Source organism: Aulonocara stuartgranti (assembly GCF_965226115.1).
Source record: "Aulonocara stuartgranti genome assembly, chromosome: 16".
Taxonomy (NCBI): domain Eukaryota; kingdom Metazoa; phylum Chordata; class Actinopteri; order Cichliformes; family Cichlidae; genus Aulonocara; species Aulonocara stuartgranti.
In genome coordinates, this window is record NC_138952.1 from 20,723,582 (window position 1) to 20,741,144 (window position 17,563).

At 37.4% G+C, this 17,563-nt stretch overlaps 1 protein-coding gene and 1 long non-coding RNA gene across 4 annotated transcripts; both read left to right on the plus strand.

Moving 5' to 3' along the window:
• Positions 1-207: 207 nt before the first annotated feature.
• LOC309691563 (uncharacterized protein) lies at positions 208-17,450 on the plus strand. 3 transcript variants are annotated; one of them, XR_014272051.1, is made up of 9 exons: positions 8,207-8,306; positions 8,802-9,015; positions 11,354-11,686; positions 11,768-12,034; positions 13,864-14,190; positions 14,272-14,538; positions 14,714-14,833; positions 15,004-15,429; positions 15,465-17,450. XR_014272051.1 is itself a non-coding variant. In XM_082509298.1 (8 exons), exons 2-8 carry the CDS (start codon positions 8,922-8,924, stop codon positions 15,072-15,074), a joined length of 1,479 nt encoding a protein of 492 aa, XP_082365424.1. In that variant the 5' UTR covers positions 8,207-8,306; positions 8,802-8,921; the 3' UTR covers positions 15,075-17,450. The 3 variants fall into 3 exon arrangements, 2 of the variants coding, with proteins under 2 accessions (XP_082365425.1, XP_082365424.1); XM_082509298.1 differs by having other exon boundaries at positions 15,004-17,450; XM_082509299.1 differs by lacking the exons at positions 8,207-8,306; positions 8,802-9,015 and adding an exon at positions 208-443 and having other exon boundaries at positions 15,004-17,450.
• Positions 3,258-5,615, plus strand: LOC309691566. The gene is made up of 4 exons (XR_014272052.1): positions 3,258-3,607; positions 3,689-3,955; positions 4,126-4,254; positions 4,427-5,615. It is a non-coding gene; the product is annotated as an uncharacterized lncRNA (long non-coding RNA).
• Positions 17,451-17,563: the final 113 nt, after the last annotated feature.

Below are 17,563 nucleotides of genomic sequence, written 5' to 3' on the forward strand. Positions count from 1 at the left end.
TGTCATTGAGAACCTTTACAATAACAACTACAACATCACCCATTTCAAATAAGATTGTGTTGCATACATTTATGCTGCAAGTCTCTAATGTCCAAACCCACGAGTGTTTTAATATTCTTTGTCCTCAGTAGGTGGCGAGACTTTCGCCGCGTTAGTGATTGATTTCCTTTTATAGGCGTAGTGTGACGGTATTCCGGAGAGGACTTTCATTTCCCAATAACACGACGTCTAAGTGGAGTGGTTTGGCTCGAGGCGCACAGAAGTTACAGAGCTCTCGAAAATGTAGCATCAGAAAGTGTTGTCAGAAGGAGCAGATCAGGACAGCAGACTAACACAGATTATCAATCGCAATCTGGGAAGTACAGATTACCTCTAGCAGCAGTCCACCCGTGGAGGAATTATGCGTTTTTTCCTGCTCTCCGCGTTTTTTGTGGTGTCCGCAGGTAAGTCTTCATGCCAAGCAAAACATTTAAATGCAAAGAGATTTATGTCGTTCTCTTCTCATAAAAAGGGTACACATCAGAAATGCCAGTGTTGATTCTTCAATGTTAGCAAATCAGCACGACTTAGTGTTAAATTTATAACGCTAAGACCGGTGTAGAAATATTATTGGCACTGCTCAGTGTTAATCAATTAAGTAGGTCAGTCAATCTTCAACTTCAAAAGTGTTGATTTAACACAAAAAATCTTCACGATGTTTCTTGAGTGTTAATTCTGCATTATATTTGCTGTAAATGCTTAAAAGACCTTCATCTGTTAATCGGTTGTCCGTTCCCAGGTCACACTTTCATGTCAGCTTTTAACACAAAAGTAAACTCTTGAACTTAAGAAGTTAAGACTTAATGCTAGTCGTGAGTTTTATGCTTCCCTCCCTGTTTCAGCTCATAGCTGGGTTCCCTTGACCCCTCTTGGAGGTATTCAGCAACACACTCCCAGTTTGCTTGTTTATTCTGAGTCGCATCAACGGTCCATTAAGACATCTTTGGTCAAGATGTTATGAGACTTATTCTTGGGTGGAGCAATTCTATCACACTTACAATGATAGTGCTCCACATGTTTGCTTTATGTGCAAAGATCCCCAGTTTGATTGCAGGAGCTCACTCTTGGCAGCCTGGATCAGAAAATCCAGTGAAGAATTTGTGCCAAATCAAACACAGATCCGTCCACCTGGGGAGTAGCCAAAAGTACTAATGTGTGAACTAGATGAAGTTAAGACCACATTCAATGAGTAACCAAATCATAAATAGTTTAAACAATTCAATTACATGTTCTGCTACAGCAATTAAAAATACCACAGTGTAAGAGCTGTTTGAAAAGCTGTTCTTTTATAATCAAAACTGGATTAAAAAAGCTCACACACATTTTTTTTGTACACACATTATCACCTTATGAAAACTACATCATACAATTTCTAATAGTCTTATTAAGACAGTTACATAATCATGTTAATTTTCGCACAGCTCTTACCTAAAAATCAGAAAGGTGAATCACTTGCGTGGGTAGAAATGCAAAGCAATAAAATCTGTAGTGCGTGACATCCTAAAAGACGTATCAAGTCAGTTCAACCTTGACTCATTGACCCAGATTCCCAGACGTGGATTAAAACTAACTCTGAACTAAAAGACTAAAACATTTCTAGTTCATGCCTTAATCTGTGAAACTTAAGTTTTAAGACTTATGAAAGCTTTAGCTCTTCCTTTATCAAAGACATTGCAATCATTTTTTGTTTTTTTAAATCATACTTTTAGCTATGAGCTAAAGTGGGAGTAACTACTGGGCTGCTGTGGTAAAGTCTATTAGATTACTTAAGGTTCACATCTTTTAACACTCATAAAAGTTACACTTTGTTTTCCTTTTTAGCAGTGAATGTTCATAGAAAGTTTTTTCACTAATGTCACGTGATTGGAAATGTGTTCTTCTTCAACCGTAAACCACTGTTAAAACAACAAGGTCAAGTTCAGGTCTAACCTGTATAGGAAGGCAATCATTTGTTTTTAGTTCTTTCATTTTAGTATTTGTTTTAATTCAGTTTGTACGTAAGATTAAACAATCAATAATAAAAATCAAATTATGTGCTAAATGTGGTACAATTACATGTAGTTATATATATAAAACTCATACATTTTTAGTATTTAGTAATGACTAAACCTAATGCGAATCCTCAGAGATGCAATTTGAATGCACATATATACATTCTCCCCAAAAAATCTGAAACCTTTCTCATCAGAATCGAGAAATACTTTGATTAAAAGAATTTGATTATTTATAGATACAGAAACAAACACGCCTACTTTGTAAAATCCAGTAAAAAGTCACAGAAGACCTTTGCCTTGACTGTTTTAATTATTTTAGTTTATTGGAGATGACCTGAACTGTCAGGTCAGAGCTGTCTGTTTACATCGTCTGGTTATCATCAGCTCTTTCAGCTCTTTTCTTTCGATGTCTTTTCTTTATTCAATCTGAAGAAATGCAAACAAATTGAGGCTCAAATCTCTAACAAGGAGTGGTTGTGCAATCATGTATAGTTTCATGCCTAGAACATGTTGCTAAATTCCATGTAGCAATTGGCACAATAGAAGGGATTATAATTTGAATATAGAAATATTTAGGCAGTTATCACTTGAAGTGCAAAAGAACAACAGATGGAAAACATGAAACACACAAACAACTGTGCAGATGTACTGGAGATTTATCAGAAAGTGAAACAAGAGCAACAAAAGCAAACATGAGTGATTGTGTGGATGGTAAATAAAAATGTGGCGTTCCCGGGTGGATTGTTTTAAATGTACAGTTGTTAAATATGATGATTGTTAATATTTCACAGGGAGGAATGTACTCAGCTAAACATTACACAAGAACTACATGAAAACAACTAGTTTTAACTAGTAGTTAGTTATTTAGTTCGTTATACTCACTATAGCCTACATAAATATAACACTTTATTAAGCTATAGGCACTTGACTTTCTGCTCTTTTTGTACTATTGATGAACCCAAATCACTGAATTGTGTTTTTATGATTATGCCAGGTCTTTTAGAAGATAAAGCAAATCCTACATATCCTCACGAGAAATACTTTCATCTGAAAATGACTCTAACAGCAGAGCTGTAAAGCCCACAAGTTGTTCCTCAGTTTCTCTGTGATTATTGAACTTTTGAGAAGCAGCAAGTTCTGTTTTTTCCTATTTTGTCAAGTTTACTTTTGATAATTTAATGCAGCAGGAAAACTGACATTGTGATTCTCATAACTGGACTTATGATTGGTCATCTTTTCTGTTGCAGGTGAAGGCGTCACTGTTAAAGGCTTTGAGAAAGACGATGTGCTCCTGCCATGTGACTGCCCTAATAGAGATTTGAATAAGGACTTCAAGTGGCAAGTGGAAAAAGATGAGGAGAGAGGGGTGGAGGCAAAATTGATCTTCAGATATAATGATGGGACCTTAGATTTTAAAGACAACCTGTCACACCGATATGAAACATTTTTTCATAAGGACAGCAGTGATTGTTCTGTTCTATTAAAAAACATCACAAAAGAAGACCAGGGAAAATACAGTTGTCGTTTTTATTCTCCACAATACAAATATTTTTATGTGAATCTTGTGGTTTTTGGTAAGTCATCCATTGTGGATACCAACAGTATTTTAATACTCATGTAATTTCATAATTTTAACAAAAATCGTCTCTCACCAGGGACACATATTTTTCAGCACAAGAAGACTCTTCCAAATGGCGAAGACGTTTACCAATGTGTTGTAAAGCTTGACAGCTACAAAGAGCCTAACATTCAGTGGACTTTGAACAATGGAACGTGTCTGTCAAATTCAACCACGACTAACATCTCTACCACATACAGCCTGGATGAAGAAACTGACGTCCACTATTTTCACAGTAGACTCGAGACTGAAAGCAACTTCCTCTCAGAGCCTACATGTCAAGTCAATGTCACATGCCCATCTGGTAATTATTCATTTTAAATTGTTATTTCAGCAAAGATGGATCTGAGGTGTTGCCTGGTACTTTTAAAATAAAAGTGCTCTGATATTAAATGCAAAGATAGTAACACTTATTATACAGGTCACTGTGGAACATTTCATAATATCAATTATTATAATTTTTTTTATTTCCAGCGATGAGTTCAATGTCAGGACCCAAAGACCCCAACCCAGACCCCTATTTCAGGATATTGTGTAAAGGGGTCCCTGTTGTGTTGGTGCTTGGATTTTTGCTGATTTGGTGCCGTCGTGGAACGTCTCACAGTGAGTTTCGTAACGCCACGTGAACTGCATTACTGGTTAAACCAGAGTGACTCTGTTGCTCTTGCTGCAGCTTTTTTATCAGCCACTAACAGTTTTGCTAGTGTTTGTTGACATTTGGCTTTGTTACTGTGTCTCTCCAATAATTTAATCTTTCATTTTCTCTTTGTTAAAGATTTTCCGGTGAGGGAAGATGTGTAAAATAGTGACTTCTCTCAGACGAGCTCCAAAGTGAAAATGGGAGAGTACTTTCTTCTGAGCCAAAGGAGGTGATTACTCACTGCTGATGCAATAGTGGCTGTTTGCGAAATCTAGTTTTCATCTTTTGTTCCTGCTCATGGAAAGTACATCTATTTTGGAAGCTAAAGGAGGAGGAGACTATTCCATTCATCAGATTTCCTTGTAAACTCTGAATTATATATAACAGATGCTAAGTGCCATATTTACATATTTTATATATGTACCATAACTAGTTTACTCAACATTATTCTGACATTGCTGCACTAATCGGTTATGGGCTTTATTTTCCCTAAGTCTAATATTTGTACCAAAATATTTTCTCGTTGTTTATCTCAATGTACTTAAATACTAATTTGTTATGTATGAAATGTATATATTTTATTACCAAACGTAAGTTTCTGTGTAAAGGCTTCTTTTCTTTGATGACATGGAAAAATGTAATTTGTTCTTCTGTAACTGTCTTTTTGGTACATGGAGCACTGTGAATGTTTTTTTTTTTTTAATACTTGTTTTTTTTTTCACTTTTATAAACAAGTAGGTTTAGGGTAATGTGTATAATGTATAGTTAATAGAAAAAAAACCCATTCAGGTGCCATGCAAGAAATTTGTAAATGATGTTGCTTAACTCAACTGTGAAACATCACTGTACTAAGTCGCCGTGCAGCTCTTGCTTTTTGGGAATTAGTTCATCAGCCTTGAAACTGTGACCGCAGTCAGGACAGTACGCCAAAATTTGAAGAATGGAGTGTAATGAAATGTGAATGTGTGGCCTTTTTCAGCACCAAAAAGAAAAGTGTATAAACAAGAGTAAAACAAACATTTTTGTCTTGTTTTTTACAAAGTTGCTGATAATGTTTGTTTTTGTTTAACACCCTGTATAGTTTTGTATCCTGATATATTGACGTATGATTTTTAATGTCAATTCTAACATGTTTAATAACCACATACAATAAGGTTGAAGTGTTGTTCACACAATACTGACAATAGAAACTGAGTGTGATTTACATCCACACGATCTACCTGAGATCTGGTCAGATATTTTGCAACACCTTTCTATATTTTTTCAAGATTGATTTGTAAAATTAAATTCAGCAATAAAGTTTTTTAAAGTTGTTTTTTTTAAACTGCATGATGGGTAATTTTTGTCTATTTAAGAGCTTTCATTTCTCCTTTTTCTCTTTAATGAACACATGCACACCACATGCTTCAAGAAGAACACAGATCCTGTTTTTTTTTTTTGTCCGGTGTAGCACACTTTCAGAGTACTCCATCACATGAAAGTCCTGCATGGAAAACTGCAGGATCCACTGAAAATTGTTCTAGTTGTGACAAAGAAACATCATGCAGTGGATGCCTGCTGTAGCTAATGTACAGTCATGTGACACAATCACATCAGGACATAATAAAAAAAAAAGATGGTTCTAAAATGAAGTAAATAAAACCTCAGATATTAAACCGTTTCATTTTTAAGTAGACACTAAGATTCAAAAGATTGTATAACGAGTTTATCATTGTGACTTTATCAGTCTCTCACATCATGAAGAAATATTTGACCGTCTGTTTGTTGAAAATTGTTTCCATTCATTGAGGTTTGCAGGGAGTCATTCGTCCATGGCTCTTTTGAGGTCCTGCCACAGCCAGTGAGTCGAGATGAGGGCGGAACTTTCGACTGAGCCATTACAACATATTTATTCTTTTCTTTTTAAACCACTCCTTTCTAGATTTCCTCTTGTGTTTGGAATCAGATGGCCTCACATTTGACTCTAGTATATGGAGGAGTTCAAGGTGCCCAGGTTCTGTGGGTGCAAAGCAAGCTGAATTGATTGTCCCTCCATCACTGTACTTTTCACTGAGTATGAGGCGGTCAAACGTCTTCACTTTGGTCTTATCTATCCAAAGGACATTCCTCCAGAAGTCTTGTGGTTTCTTCAGGTGTGTGTCTGAGCACACCTGAATGCTCCAAACCAGCAAATTGCTCTAGTCTCTGCTCTCGCTCTCTGAGGCTCAGTTAATCTGTAGATACCACACGTCTATAGGTATCTACAGATTAACGGATAGTTGTAATGTGGGTCAGTTGTAACACTTCCAATTTCTCCAATCAGGGAAACATCAAGTTTCAAATGATGTGATTCATTCTATACATGCCCAATTCAGTTCTTCTATCACATGTGAAAAATGAGCAAATTTTGGCAAACACAGACAATTTAAGAAGAAGAAAAGTAATTTTTATGCCAAAAAGTAATTTTTAAAAAATGTATTTCAATTTCTAATAGCATTATCTACTTTGCAGTTAAACTCCATCCATTCCCTTCCGCTTGTCCTTTTCAGGGTCACAGGGGGCGCTGGAGCCTATCCCAGCTGTCATAGGGCGAGAGGCGGGGTACACCCTGGACAGGTCGCCAGTCTGTCGCAGGGCTAACACACAGAGACAGACAACCATTCGCGCTCACATTCACACCTAGTGGCAATTTGGATTAATCAATTAACCTATCCCCACAAGCTGCATGTCTTTGGACGGTGGGAGGAAGCCGGAGTACCCGGAGGGAACCCACGCAAACACGGGGAGAACATGCAAATTCTACACAGAAAACCCCAGCCTGATGATGGAATCGAACTCAGGACCTTCTATATGGTGATATATTCTGTGTAGGTCTTTAGTGCTAATGTTTTAGCAGTTGTCTGTAATATTAGTTAGTTCATGGCTATAGGAGTCTGGGTCAGCTGTAACAATAATGCAGATGTTACAACTTACCACACTATTACTTTAACTTATTTTAAACAAGTTAGGGCAATGACATCAGCAGAGAGAGGTTCACTGGTCACCTTTGTATATGCGGTTAATGCCATTGGCAACACAATTCCTCCAATGTTTGTGTTCCGACGCATACGTTATGCAGACCACTTTGTCAGAGATGGGCCAGTAGGAAGTATTGGTAGTGGAAATAAATCAGGGTGGGTGCAAGAAACAGATTTCCTCATCTTTCTGAAGCACTTTGCAAACCACACCAATGTAAGCCATGAAAAAAAGTAATTCTTCTCATGGACATTGCAATGGAATTGCACAACTACACAACTGATGCACAACTACATTTTTTCAGCTTCATTGTTATATTCAAAAGTTGGTGCAAGAGTTGTAGGTTACAATGCCCATTGAGCCAATGAGGCCAAACTCAAGGAAGACCAACCAAAATGAATGAAATATTCAATTGTTGAAAATTCCATAATTTGTCTTTTTTGGGGGTTGGAATATGTTCAAAAGCTAGATTTCTGCATTCTGACACACACACACACACACACACACACACACACACACACACACACACACACACACACAGAGAGCTACATAAATAGTTCTAAGTGTATTCTGGTGTTGAATAAAAAAGGTTAGATGTTAAGATTTTGTCAGAACCCTTATTTCATTGTGTTACATTTCATCCCAGCATATGTTACAACTAACCCAGACAATGGGGTTAGTTGTAATATTTCACTCTTTGTGTTTGAGACCACACCATGCAATAAGTAATTGTGCTGCAGAGAAAATAGCTGCACTATTTAATAGCAGAGACATGTAAATACTTTGCATTACATTTTGAATCCACTACCTTAAAAGAGCTCCAAGCTACAACCAGAAATGTCAAAAATGTTACAACTATCCCCGGTCTCTCCTAAAGATCTGGCGGTACACACCGTTAAACCACATGCCAGTTACTACGTTTCAAGTGATGTAGAGAACACCAGGAAGTAGCACAAGCGGCTAAGTGGCTAGCATGTAGAAATGAAACCACATCTGGAAAAAGACTGACTTTCCACCCTGGGTAAGGCAGTTTGGACTGGGAAAGTGGTCAGATGCTTTTTAAGGTTAAATGCGAAAGGGCGTTTGTCGCCATGATTTAAACATAACAGGTGTAAGCTTCAGTGCATTTACGCTTTAGAGGAGTTTGCTACCTCACATCAGCAAATCTGTACAAGTGTTTTGATTCGGCTGGTGTTATGGGTAGGAGTAGGAAACTTATACACATGGCAGTACTCACGGTTTGGGGTTGTCTATGAGCTGATATGGCACACTGTGCAAACATGTATGTGATGATATTCAGACTGCGCTGTAAAGGTTACTTTGGATGAATATGATAAAAGCAAAAGGTTTCTTCATATTCGAACTTTTTAAAATGTTACATAAAATGCAAAAACTCAGCTACAAATCTTCTGCAAAGTTTCCGATGTGCGGTTTTGTTGACAGTGTTTGAGAAGTGTTGACGTGTGGTGAGATTATTGGGTGTTGATAATGTTTTGGCCGCCCTATCAATGAACAGCAACCATGGTTCAGGACAGGTGGGCCCTAGCGGGGATTTGTGACCTTTCAAGTGCTTCGAGGTGCACGGAGAAGAGGATAAAAGTTAGAAGAGCAGACTAACACACATATTATAAATCACATGCTGGGAAGTACAGACTACCTCGAGCATCAGTCTACCCGTGGAGGAATCATGCGTTTTTTCCTTCTCTCCGCGTTTTTTGCGGTGTCTGCAGGTATGCACGTCTCCATGTCAGTCAAATTATTTAAATGCAAAGAGATATATGTCTTTTCCTGAAAATGTGCACAGAAATGCCAGTGTTGATTTTTCAATGTTAGAAAATCAGGACTACTTAGTGTTAAATTTCTAACCCTAACACAGTTGTAGAATATTGTTGACACTGCTCAGTATAAATCAATAAAGTCAGTCAATCTTTAAGTCAGTGTACAGTAAAAACTTGTCTTCTGTGACACGTAAATAAGAGAGGTTTGCAGAGCTGCTGGATTAAAAATATCTCACACATATTTTTTTGTACACACATTATTATCCTATGAAAACCACATCCAACCAATGTCAAATAATCTCCTATTAGTCTTATTAAGACAGTTGCATAATTATATTAACTTTGCACAGCTCTTATCTAATAGTCAAAACATTAAACACTTGAATGGGTAGAAATGCAAAGGAATACATTTTGTAACAAATGACATCCTAAAAGCCGTATCAAGGTTAGTTCAACCTTGACTCGTTCACCCAGTTTCTCAGATGTAGATTAAAGCTAACCCTGGACTAAAAGACTAACAGAGCTTCATTGCAAAACATTTCTAGTCCACGCCTTATCTGTGATAAAAAAAAATGGACTCATAAAATTTGCAAAACACAGCAGTGCACATTCTTTTCCTTTTTAGTGGCAAAACTTTCTATAGACATTTACCGCTAATGTCTCGTGATTGGAAATGTGTTCTTCATCAACCATATCATTCCACTAAACCACTGTTTAAACAGCCTAGAGTGTTTAAAAAGAAAAAGAAAAAAGGTTGAGTTCAAGTCTAACCTATATAGGAAGGCATAAAATTTGTGTTTAGTTCTTTCATTTTATTTTATTCAATTTTTTTATTAGTATTGATTGTTTAATCTTATGTGTTAAATGTGGCAAAGTTATATTCAATTCAAACTCATAGGCTTTTAGTATTCATTAATGTCCAAACTCGAGGTGTCAAACTCATTTTACACTGCAGGCCACAAAAAGCCCACTTTGGTGTCAGCGGGCTGGATCGGTGAAGTTTCCTATTCTGTCAGTGTAAAGAAGTTGCATATTTAACTGTTTTTCAATATAAAGAAAAAGCTCCTGTAACAAAGAAAGAAATCTGTCAGCATGACTCTTTGGAGTTAAATTATAAGAAATGTGTAAAATTACGTAAAGTTGTTTTTTGTTTTTGTTTTGTTTTTTTAACTGTGAGTGAATTTTGGTCTGAGAGTGACGGAACCTGCAGCTTAGGAATCTGTCAGATGTCATCTTTCAGCACCCGACGGCATGTCTGTGTACGTGCCCTCAAGTGAACGGGGGATTTGCACTTTGTGTTCACATTTAATCTGCACACAAAGAACTGTGCAGATGTACTGGAGATTTATCAGAAAGTGAAACAAGAGTAACAAACACAAACATGAGTGATTGTGTGAATGGTAAATGAAAAATGTGGAGTTGCCGGATGATTGTTTGAAATGTACAGTTGTGAAATATGCTGATTGTTAATATTTCACAGGGAGGAATGTACTAAGCTAAACATTACACAAGAACTAGGTGAAAACAACTAGTACAGCTTTAACTATTAGATACTTACTTAGTTTATTATACTCACTATAACCTACATAAATATAACAAACCAGCTCTGTAGTGTCAAAGAAATAAACTCCAGAAGTGAAACAGTAACTGGCAACTTACAGCAGACTGATGGCATTAACTCAAACACAGTTGATATGAAATCACAACAAACTTTTATTTTACTTGATTTATTATCATTTACATAACTGAATAACTTATTTCCTGCATTCTTTCATTTATTCACTCTTTCCACACTCTTCAATGAAAGAAAACAATATAAAGATATGTTTCTTGTTCTCTTTATTGGTATCTTTACTATTTTCCCCAAATGTTTCTGCCCAGATTTTTCAATAAATAAAATCGATGGTTGCAAATAAGAGGTCGGCCACTTCAGAACACTTGACTTTGTGCTGTTTTTGTACTATTGATGAACTCAAATCACTGAATTGTGTTTTTATGATTATGCCAAGTCTTTTAGAAGATACAGCAAATCCTACATATAATGCACAGTGGAGAGTCACTGGTTGGATTCCCACGAGAAATACTTTCATCTGAAAATGACTCTAACAGCAGAGCTGTAAAGCCCACAAGTTGTTCCTCAGTTTCTCTGTGATTATTGAACTTTTGAGAAGCAGCAAGTTCTGTGTTTTCCTATTTTGTCAAGTTTACTTTTGATAATTTAATGCAGCAGGAAAACTGACATTGTGATTCTTATAACTGGACTTATGATTGGTCATCTTTTCTGTTGCAGGTGAAAGGCTGTTAAAGGCTGTTAAAGGCTTTGAGAAAGACGATGTGCTCCTGCCATGTGACTGCCCTAATAGAGATTTGAATAAGGACTTCAAGTGGCAAGTGCAAGAAGATGAGGAGAGAGGGGTGGAGGCAAAATTGATCTTCAGATATAATGATGGGACCTTAGATTTTAAAGACAACCTGTCACACCGATATGAAACATTTTTTCATAAGGACAGCAGTAATTGTTCTGTTCTATTAAAAAACATCACAAAAGAAGACCAGGGAGAATATAGTTGTCGTTTTTATTCTCCACAATACAAACGTTTTTATGTGAATCTTGTGGTTTTTGGTAAGTCATCCATTGTGAATACCAACAGTATTTTAATACTCATGTAATTTCATAATTTTAACAAAAATCGTCTCTCACCAGGGACACATATTTTTCAGCACAGTGAGACTCGCCCAAATGGTGGAAACGTTTACCAATGTGTTGTAAAGCTTGACAGCTACAAAGAGCCTAACATTCAGTGGACTTTGAACAATGGAACGTGTCTGTCATATTCAACCACGACTAACATCTCTACCACATACAGCCTGGATGAAGAAACTGACGTCCACTATTTTCACAGTAGACTCGAGACTGAAAGCAACTTCCTCTCAGAGCCTAGATGTCAAGTCAATGTCACATGCCCATCTGGTAATTATTCATTTTAAATTGTTATTTCATCATCATTTCTGTCAAACGATGCTGTATGAAACGTTTCTCCCGGTTAGTATCATGGTTGCTAGGCAACCTGGGCAGCGCGACGAAGGCTAGACCGTCCCATTTCACAAGCCTCTCACTTCCGCACTTCTCGTACTTATAGTACACACCGTACTTCAAGCGTGCGGTCTCCACAGCCCTCGTCTCGGTAACAGCTTCGCCCCTTTGCTCTTTGCGGTCATCATCACTTCTGCTGTTATCAGTGTTATATCAGTGTTACCAGGCTTTCTATTTAAAGCTGGAGGCTGTGTGGGCTTAATGTGGTCAGACTTTTTATTCAAACGCTGCTACTAAATACGTTTCTATTGCAAGTCTGGTTTAAGTCGCAAATGTGGGTTTCCATGGTGACAGTGGCGCGCTACATCATCAAAGCAAAGAATTTGTGGCGATAATTTTTTTTTTTAATTATCGAATTCTTCGAAATACTCGATGAATGCTGCAGCCCTACTTTCTTTATTTAATCTGAAGAAATGCAAACAAAGTGAGGCTCAAATCTCTAACAAGGAGTGGTTGTGCAAACATATCTTAGTTTCATGCCTAAACCAGAACACGTTGCAAAATTCCATGCTGCAATTGTCACGATGGAAGGGATTATAATTTGAATATAGAAGTATTTAGGCAGTTATCACAGGAAGTGTAAAAGAATAACAGATGGAAAACATGAAGCACAAAGAACTGTGCAGATGTACTGGAGATTTATCAGAAAGTGAAACAAGAGTAACAAACACAAACATGAGTGATTGTGTGAATGGTAAATGAAAAATGTGGAGTTGCCGGATGATTGTTTGAAATGTACAGTTGTGAAATATGCTGATTGTTAATATTTCACAGGGAGGAATGTACTAAGCTAAACATTACACAAGAACTAGGTGAAAACAACTAGTACAGCTTTAACTATTAGTTACTTACTTAGTTTATTATACTCACTATAACCTACATAAATATAACAAACCACCTCTGTAGTGTCAAAGAAATAAACTCCAGAAGTGAAACAGTAACTGGCAACTTACAGCAGACTGATGGCATTAACTCAAACACAGTTGATATGAAATCACAACACACTTTTATTTTACTTGATTTATTATCATTTACATAACTGAATAACTTATTTCCTGCATTCTTTCATTTATTCACTCTTTCAACACTCTTCAATGAATGAAAACAATATAAAGATATGTTTCTTGTTCTCTTTATTGGTATCTTTACTATTTTCCCCAAATGTTTCTGCCCAGATTTTTCAATAAATAAAATCGATGGTTGCAAATAAGAGGTCAGCCACTTCAGAACACTTGACTTTGTGCTGTTTTCAAGGTTCTTTATTTGTCACATGCATAGTTATACAAGTATAACACACAGTGAAATGTAGCCTGACACGCTCCTCGACATGTGGAAAAAAATTGGGGGGGGGTGTAGGTGTAGGTGTAGTTTTTGTACTATTGATGAACTCAAATCACTGAATTGTGTTTTTATGATTATGCCAAGTCTTTTAGAAGATACAGCAAATCCTACATATAATGCACAGTGGAGAGTCACTGGTTGGATTCCCACGAGAAATACTTTCATCTGAAAATGACTCTAACAGCAGAGCTGTAAAGCCCACAAGTTGTTCCTCAGTTTCTCTGTGATTATTGAACTTTTGAGAAGCAGCAAGTTCTGTGTTTTCCTATTTTGTCAAGTTTACTTTTGATAATTTAATGCAGCAGGAAAACTGACATTGTGATTCTTATAACTGGACTTATGATTGGTCATCTTTTCTGTTGCAGGTGAAGGCGTCACTGTTAAAGGCTTTGAGAAAGACGATGTGCTCCTGCCATGTGACTGCCCTAATAGAGATTTGAATAAGGACTTCAAGTGGCAAGTGGAAAAAGATGAGGAGAGAGGGGTGGAGAGAAAATTGATCTTCAGATATAATGATGGGACCTTAGATTTTAAAGACAACCTGTCCCACCGATATGAAACATTTTTTCATAAGGACAGCAGTAATTGTTCTGTTCTATTAAAAAACATCACAAAAGAAGACCAGGGAAAATACAGTTGTCGTTTTTATTCTCCACTATACAGACGTTTTTTTGTGAATCTTGTGGTTTGTGGTAAGTTGTAATTTGTGATTACCAGCAATTTTTGAATACTCATGTAATTTCATAATTTTAACAAAAATCGTCTCTCACCAGGGACACATATTTGTCAGCACAGTGAGACTCGCCCAAATGGTGGAAACGTTTACCAATGTGTTGTAAAGCTTGACAGCTACAAAGAGCCTAACATTCAGTGGACTTTGAACAATGGAACGTGTCTGTCAAATTCAACCACGACTAACATCTCTACCACATACAGCCTGGATGAAGAAACTGACGTCCACTATTTTCACAGTAGACTCGAGACTGAAAGCAACTTCCTCTCAGAGCCTAGATGTCAAGTCAATGTCACATGCCCATCTGGTAATTATTCATTTTAAATTGTTATTTCAGCAAAGATTGATCTGAGGTGTTGCCTGGTACTTCTACTACAATAAATGTGCTGTGACATTAAATGCAAAGACGGTAATAGTCATGATACACACAACTGTGGAACATTTCATAATATCAGTTATTGTATTTTTTTTTCTTTTTCCAGGGAATTATCTATATTCATTAACCAGCCTGGACCCCCTTTTCAGGATATTATTTAAAGGGGTCCCTGTTGTGTTGGCGCTTGGATTTTTGCTGATTTGGTACTGTCGTGGAACGTCTCACAGTGAGTTTCCTTATGCTACATTTATTGCATTACTGGTCAAACCAGAGTGACTCTGTTGCTCTTGCTGCAGCTTTTTATCAGCCACTAACAGTTTTGCTAGTGTTTGTTGACATTTGACTTTGTTACTGTGTCTCTCCAATAATTTAATCTTTCATTTTCTCTTTGTGAAGGATTTCCCAGTGACAGAAATGTGCAAAATGGTGACTTCTCTCAGACAAAAACAAACTCAGACGAGCTTTAAGTGAGGATGTGAATGTACTTTATTCTGAACCAAAGGAGGTGATTAATCACTGCTGATGCAATAGTGGCTGTTTGCGAAATCTAGTTTTCATCTTTTGTTCCTGCTCATGGAAACTACATCTATTTTGGAAGCTAAAGGGGGAGGAGTCTATTCTCTGTATGCCATTTATCAGATTTCCTTGTAAAGAGTAAAGTCTGAGCTATACAGTAGCTTGCAAAAGTATTTGGCCCCCTTGAACTTTTCCACATTGTGTCACATTACAGCCACAAACATGAATCAATTTTATTGGAATTCCATGTGAAAGACCAACACAAAGTGGTGTACACGTGAGAAGTGGAACAAAAGTCATACATGAGTCCAAACATTTTTTACAAATAAATAACTGCAAAGTGGGGTGTGCGTAATTATTCAGCCCCCTGAGTCAATACTTTGTAGAACCACCTTTTGCTGCAATTACAGCTGCCAGTCTTTTAGGGTATGTCTCTACCAGCTTTGCACATCTAGAGACTGAAATCCTTGCCCATTCTTCTTTGCAAAAGCCTTGAACATCCCACGGAGCACTGTTCAAGCCATCATTCAGAAATGGAAGGAGTATGGCACAACTGTAAACCTACCAAGACAAGGCCGCCCACCTAAACTCACAGGCCGAACAAGGAGAGCGCTGATCAAAAATGCAGTCAAGAGGTCTATGGTGACTCTGGACGAGCTGCAGAGATCTACAGCTCAGGTGGGGGAATCTGTCCATAGGACAACTATTAGTCATGCACTGCACAAAGTTGGCCTTTATGGAAGAGTGGCAAGAAGAAAGCCATTGTTAACAGAAAACCATAAGAAGTCCCGTTTGCAGTTTGGCACAAGCCACGTGGGGGACACAGCAAACCTGTGGAAGACAGTGCTCTGGTCAGATGAGACCAGAATGGAACTTTTTGGCCAAAGTGCAAAACGCTATGTGTGGCGGAAAACTAACACTGCACATCACTCTGAACACACCATCCCCACTGTCAAATATGGTGGTGGCAGCATCATGCTCTGGGGGTGCTTCTCTTCAGCAGGGACAGGGAAGCTGGTCAGAGTTGATGGGAAGATGGATGGAGCCAAATACAGGGCAATCTTGGAAGAAAACCTCTTGGAGTCTGCAAAAGACTTGAGACTGGGGCGGAGGTTCACCTTCCAGCAGGACAACGACCCTAAACATAAAGCCAGAGCAACAATGGAACGGTTTAAAACAAAACATATCCATGTGTTAGAATGGCCCAGTCAAAGTCCAGATCTAAATCCAATCGAGAATCTGTGGCAAGATCTGACAACTGCTGTTCACAAATGCTGTCCATCTATTCTGACTGAGCTGGAGCTGTTTTGCAAAGAAGAATGGGCAAGGATTTCAGTCTCTAGATGTGCAAAGCTGGTAGAGACATACCCTAAAAGACTGGCAGCTGTAATTGCAGCAAAAGGTGGTTCTACAAAGTATTGACTCAGGGAGCTGAATAATTACGCACACCCCACTTTTCAGTTATTTATTTGTAAAAAATGTTTGGAATCATGTATGATTTTCATTCCACTCCTCACGTTTACACCACTTTGTACTGGTCTTTCACGTGGAATTCCAATAAAATTGACTCATGTTTGTGGCTGTAATGTGACAAAATGTGGAAAAGTTCAAGGGAGCCGAATACTTTTGCAAGCTACTGTATATATCAGATGCCAGGTTTTGTTTTTTGTTCTTGTTTTTTTTAACCTAACTTAAATAAGTAGGTTTAGGGTAATGTGTGTATAGGAAAAAACATTCAGGAGCCAAGTAAGAAATTTGCAAATGATGTTGCTTAACTGTGAAACATCACTGTACTACGTAGCCATGCAGCTCTGGTCCCTTTTTGGGAATTAGGTCAGCAGCCTTGAATCTGTGACTGCAGTCAGGACAGTATGCCAAAATTTGACGAATGGAGAAGTGTAATGAAATGTAAATGTGTGGCCCTTTTCTGCACCAAAAAGAAAATTATATCTAAAAAAAAAAAAGAGAGAGAGAGTAAAACAAACATTTTGTTCAGCAATAAAGTGTTTTTAAACTGCATGATTGGTAACTTTTATTTCCTTGTCAGATATTTCATTTCTCTTTAAAGAACCATGAACACTTGCACACCACATGCTTCAAGAAGAACACAGATCCTGTTTTTGCGTTGTTGTTGTTTTTTTGTCAAGTGTAGCACACTTTCAGTACTCCATCACATAAGAGTGATGCAAAACTGCAGTATCAACAAAAATGTTTTTGTTGTGACAAAGTAACAACATGCAGTAGATCTCTGCTGTAACTAATGTACAGTCATGCAACACAGGACATAATTTGAATGAAAAATGAAGTAAATAAAACCTCAGATATTACCTCAGTGTCATTTTTTATTGATTAAAAAATAAGCCAAATACAAAAGCATGTATATTAAATCAAGTACACACTATGATTCAAAAGATTGTATAGCCAGTTTTACTATTGTGGC

Bases quoted from the DNA above. Each gene is read 5' to 3' on its own strand.
- LOC309691563 (XM_082509298.1), top strand. From the start codon at position 8,922: ATGCTGGGAAGTACAGACTACCTCGAGCATCAGTCTACCCGTGGAGGA. The intron at 12,035-13,863 runs GTAATTATTCAT...TTTCTGTTGCAG, and splicing joins CAATGTCACATGCCCATCTG to GTGAAGGCGTCACTGTTAAA. The intron at 14,191-14,271 runs GTAAGTTGTAAT...GTCTCTCACCAG, and splicing joins TGTGAATCTTGTGGTTTGTG to GGACACATATTTGTCAGCAC.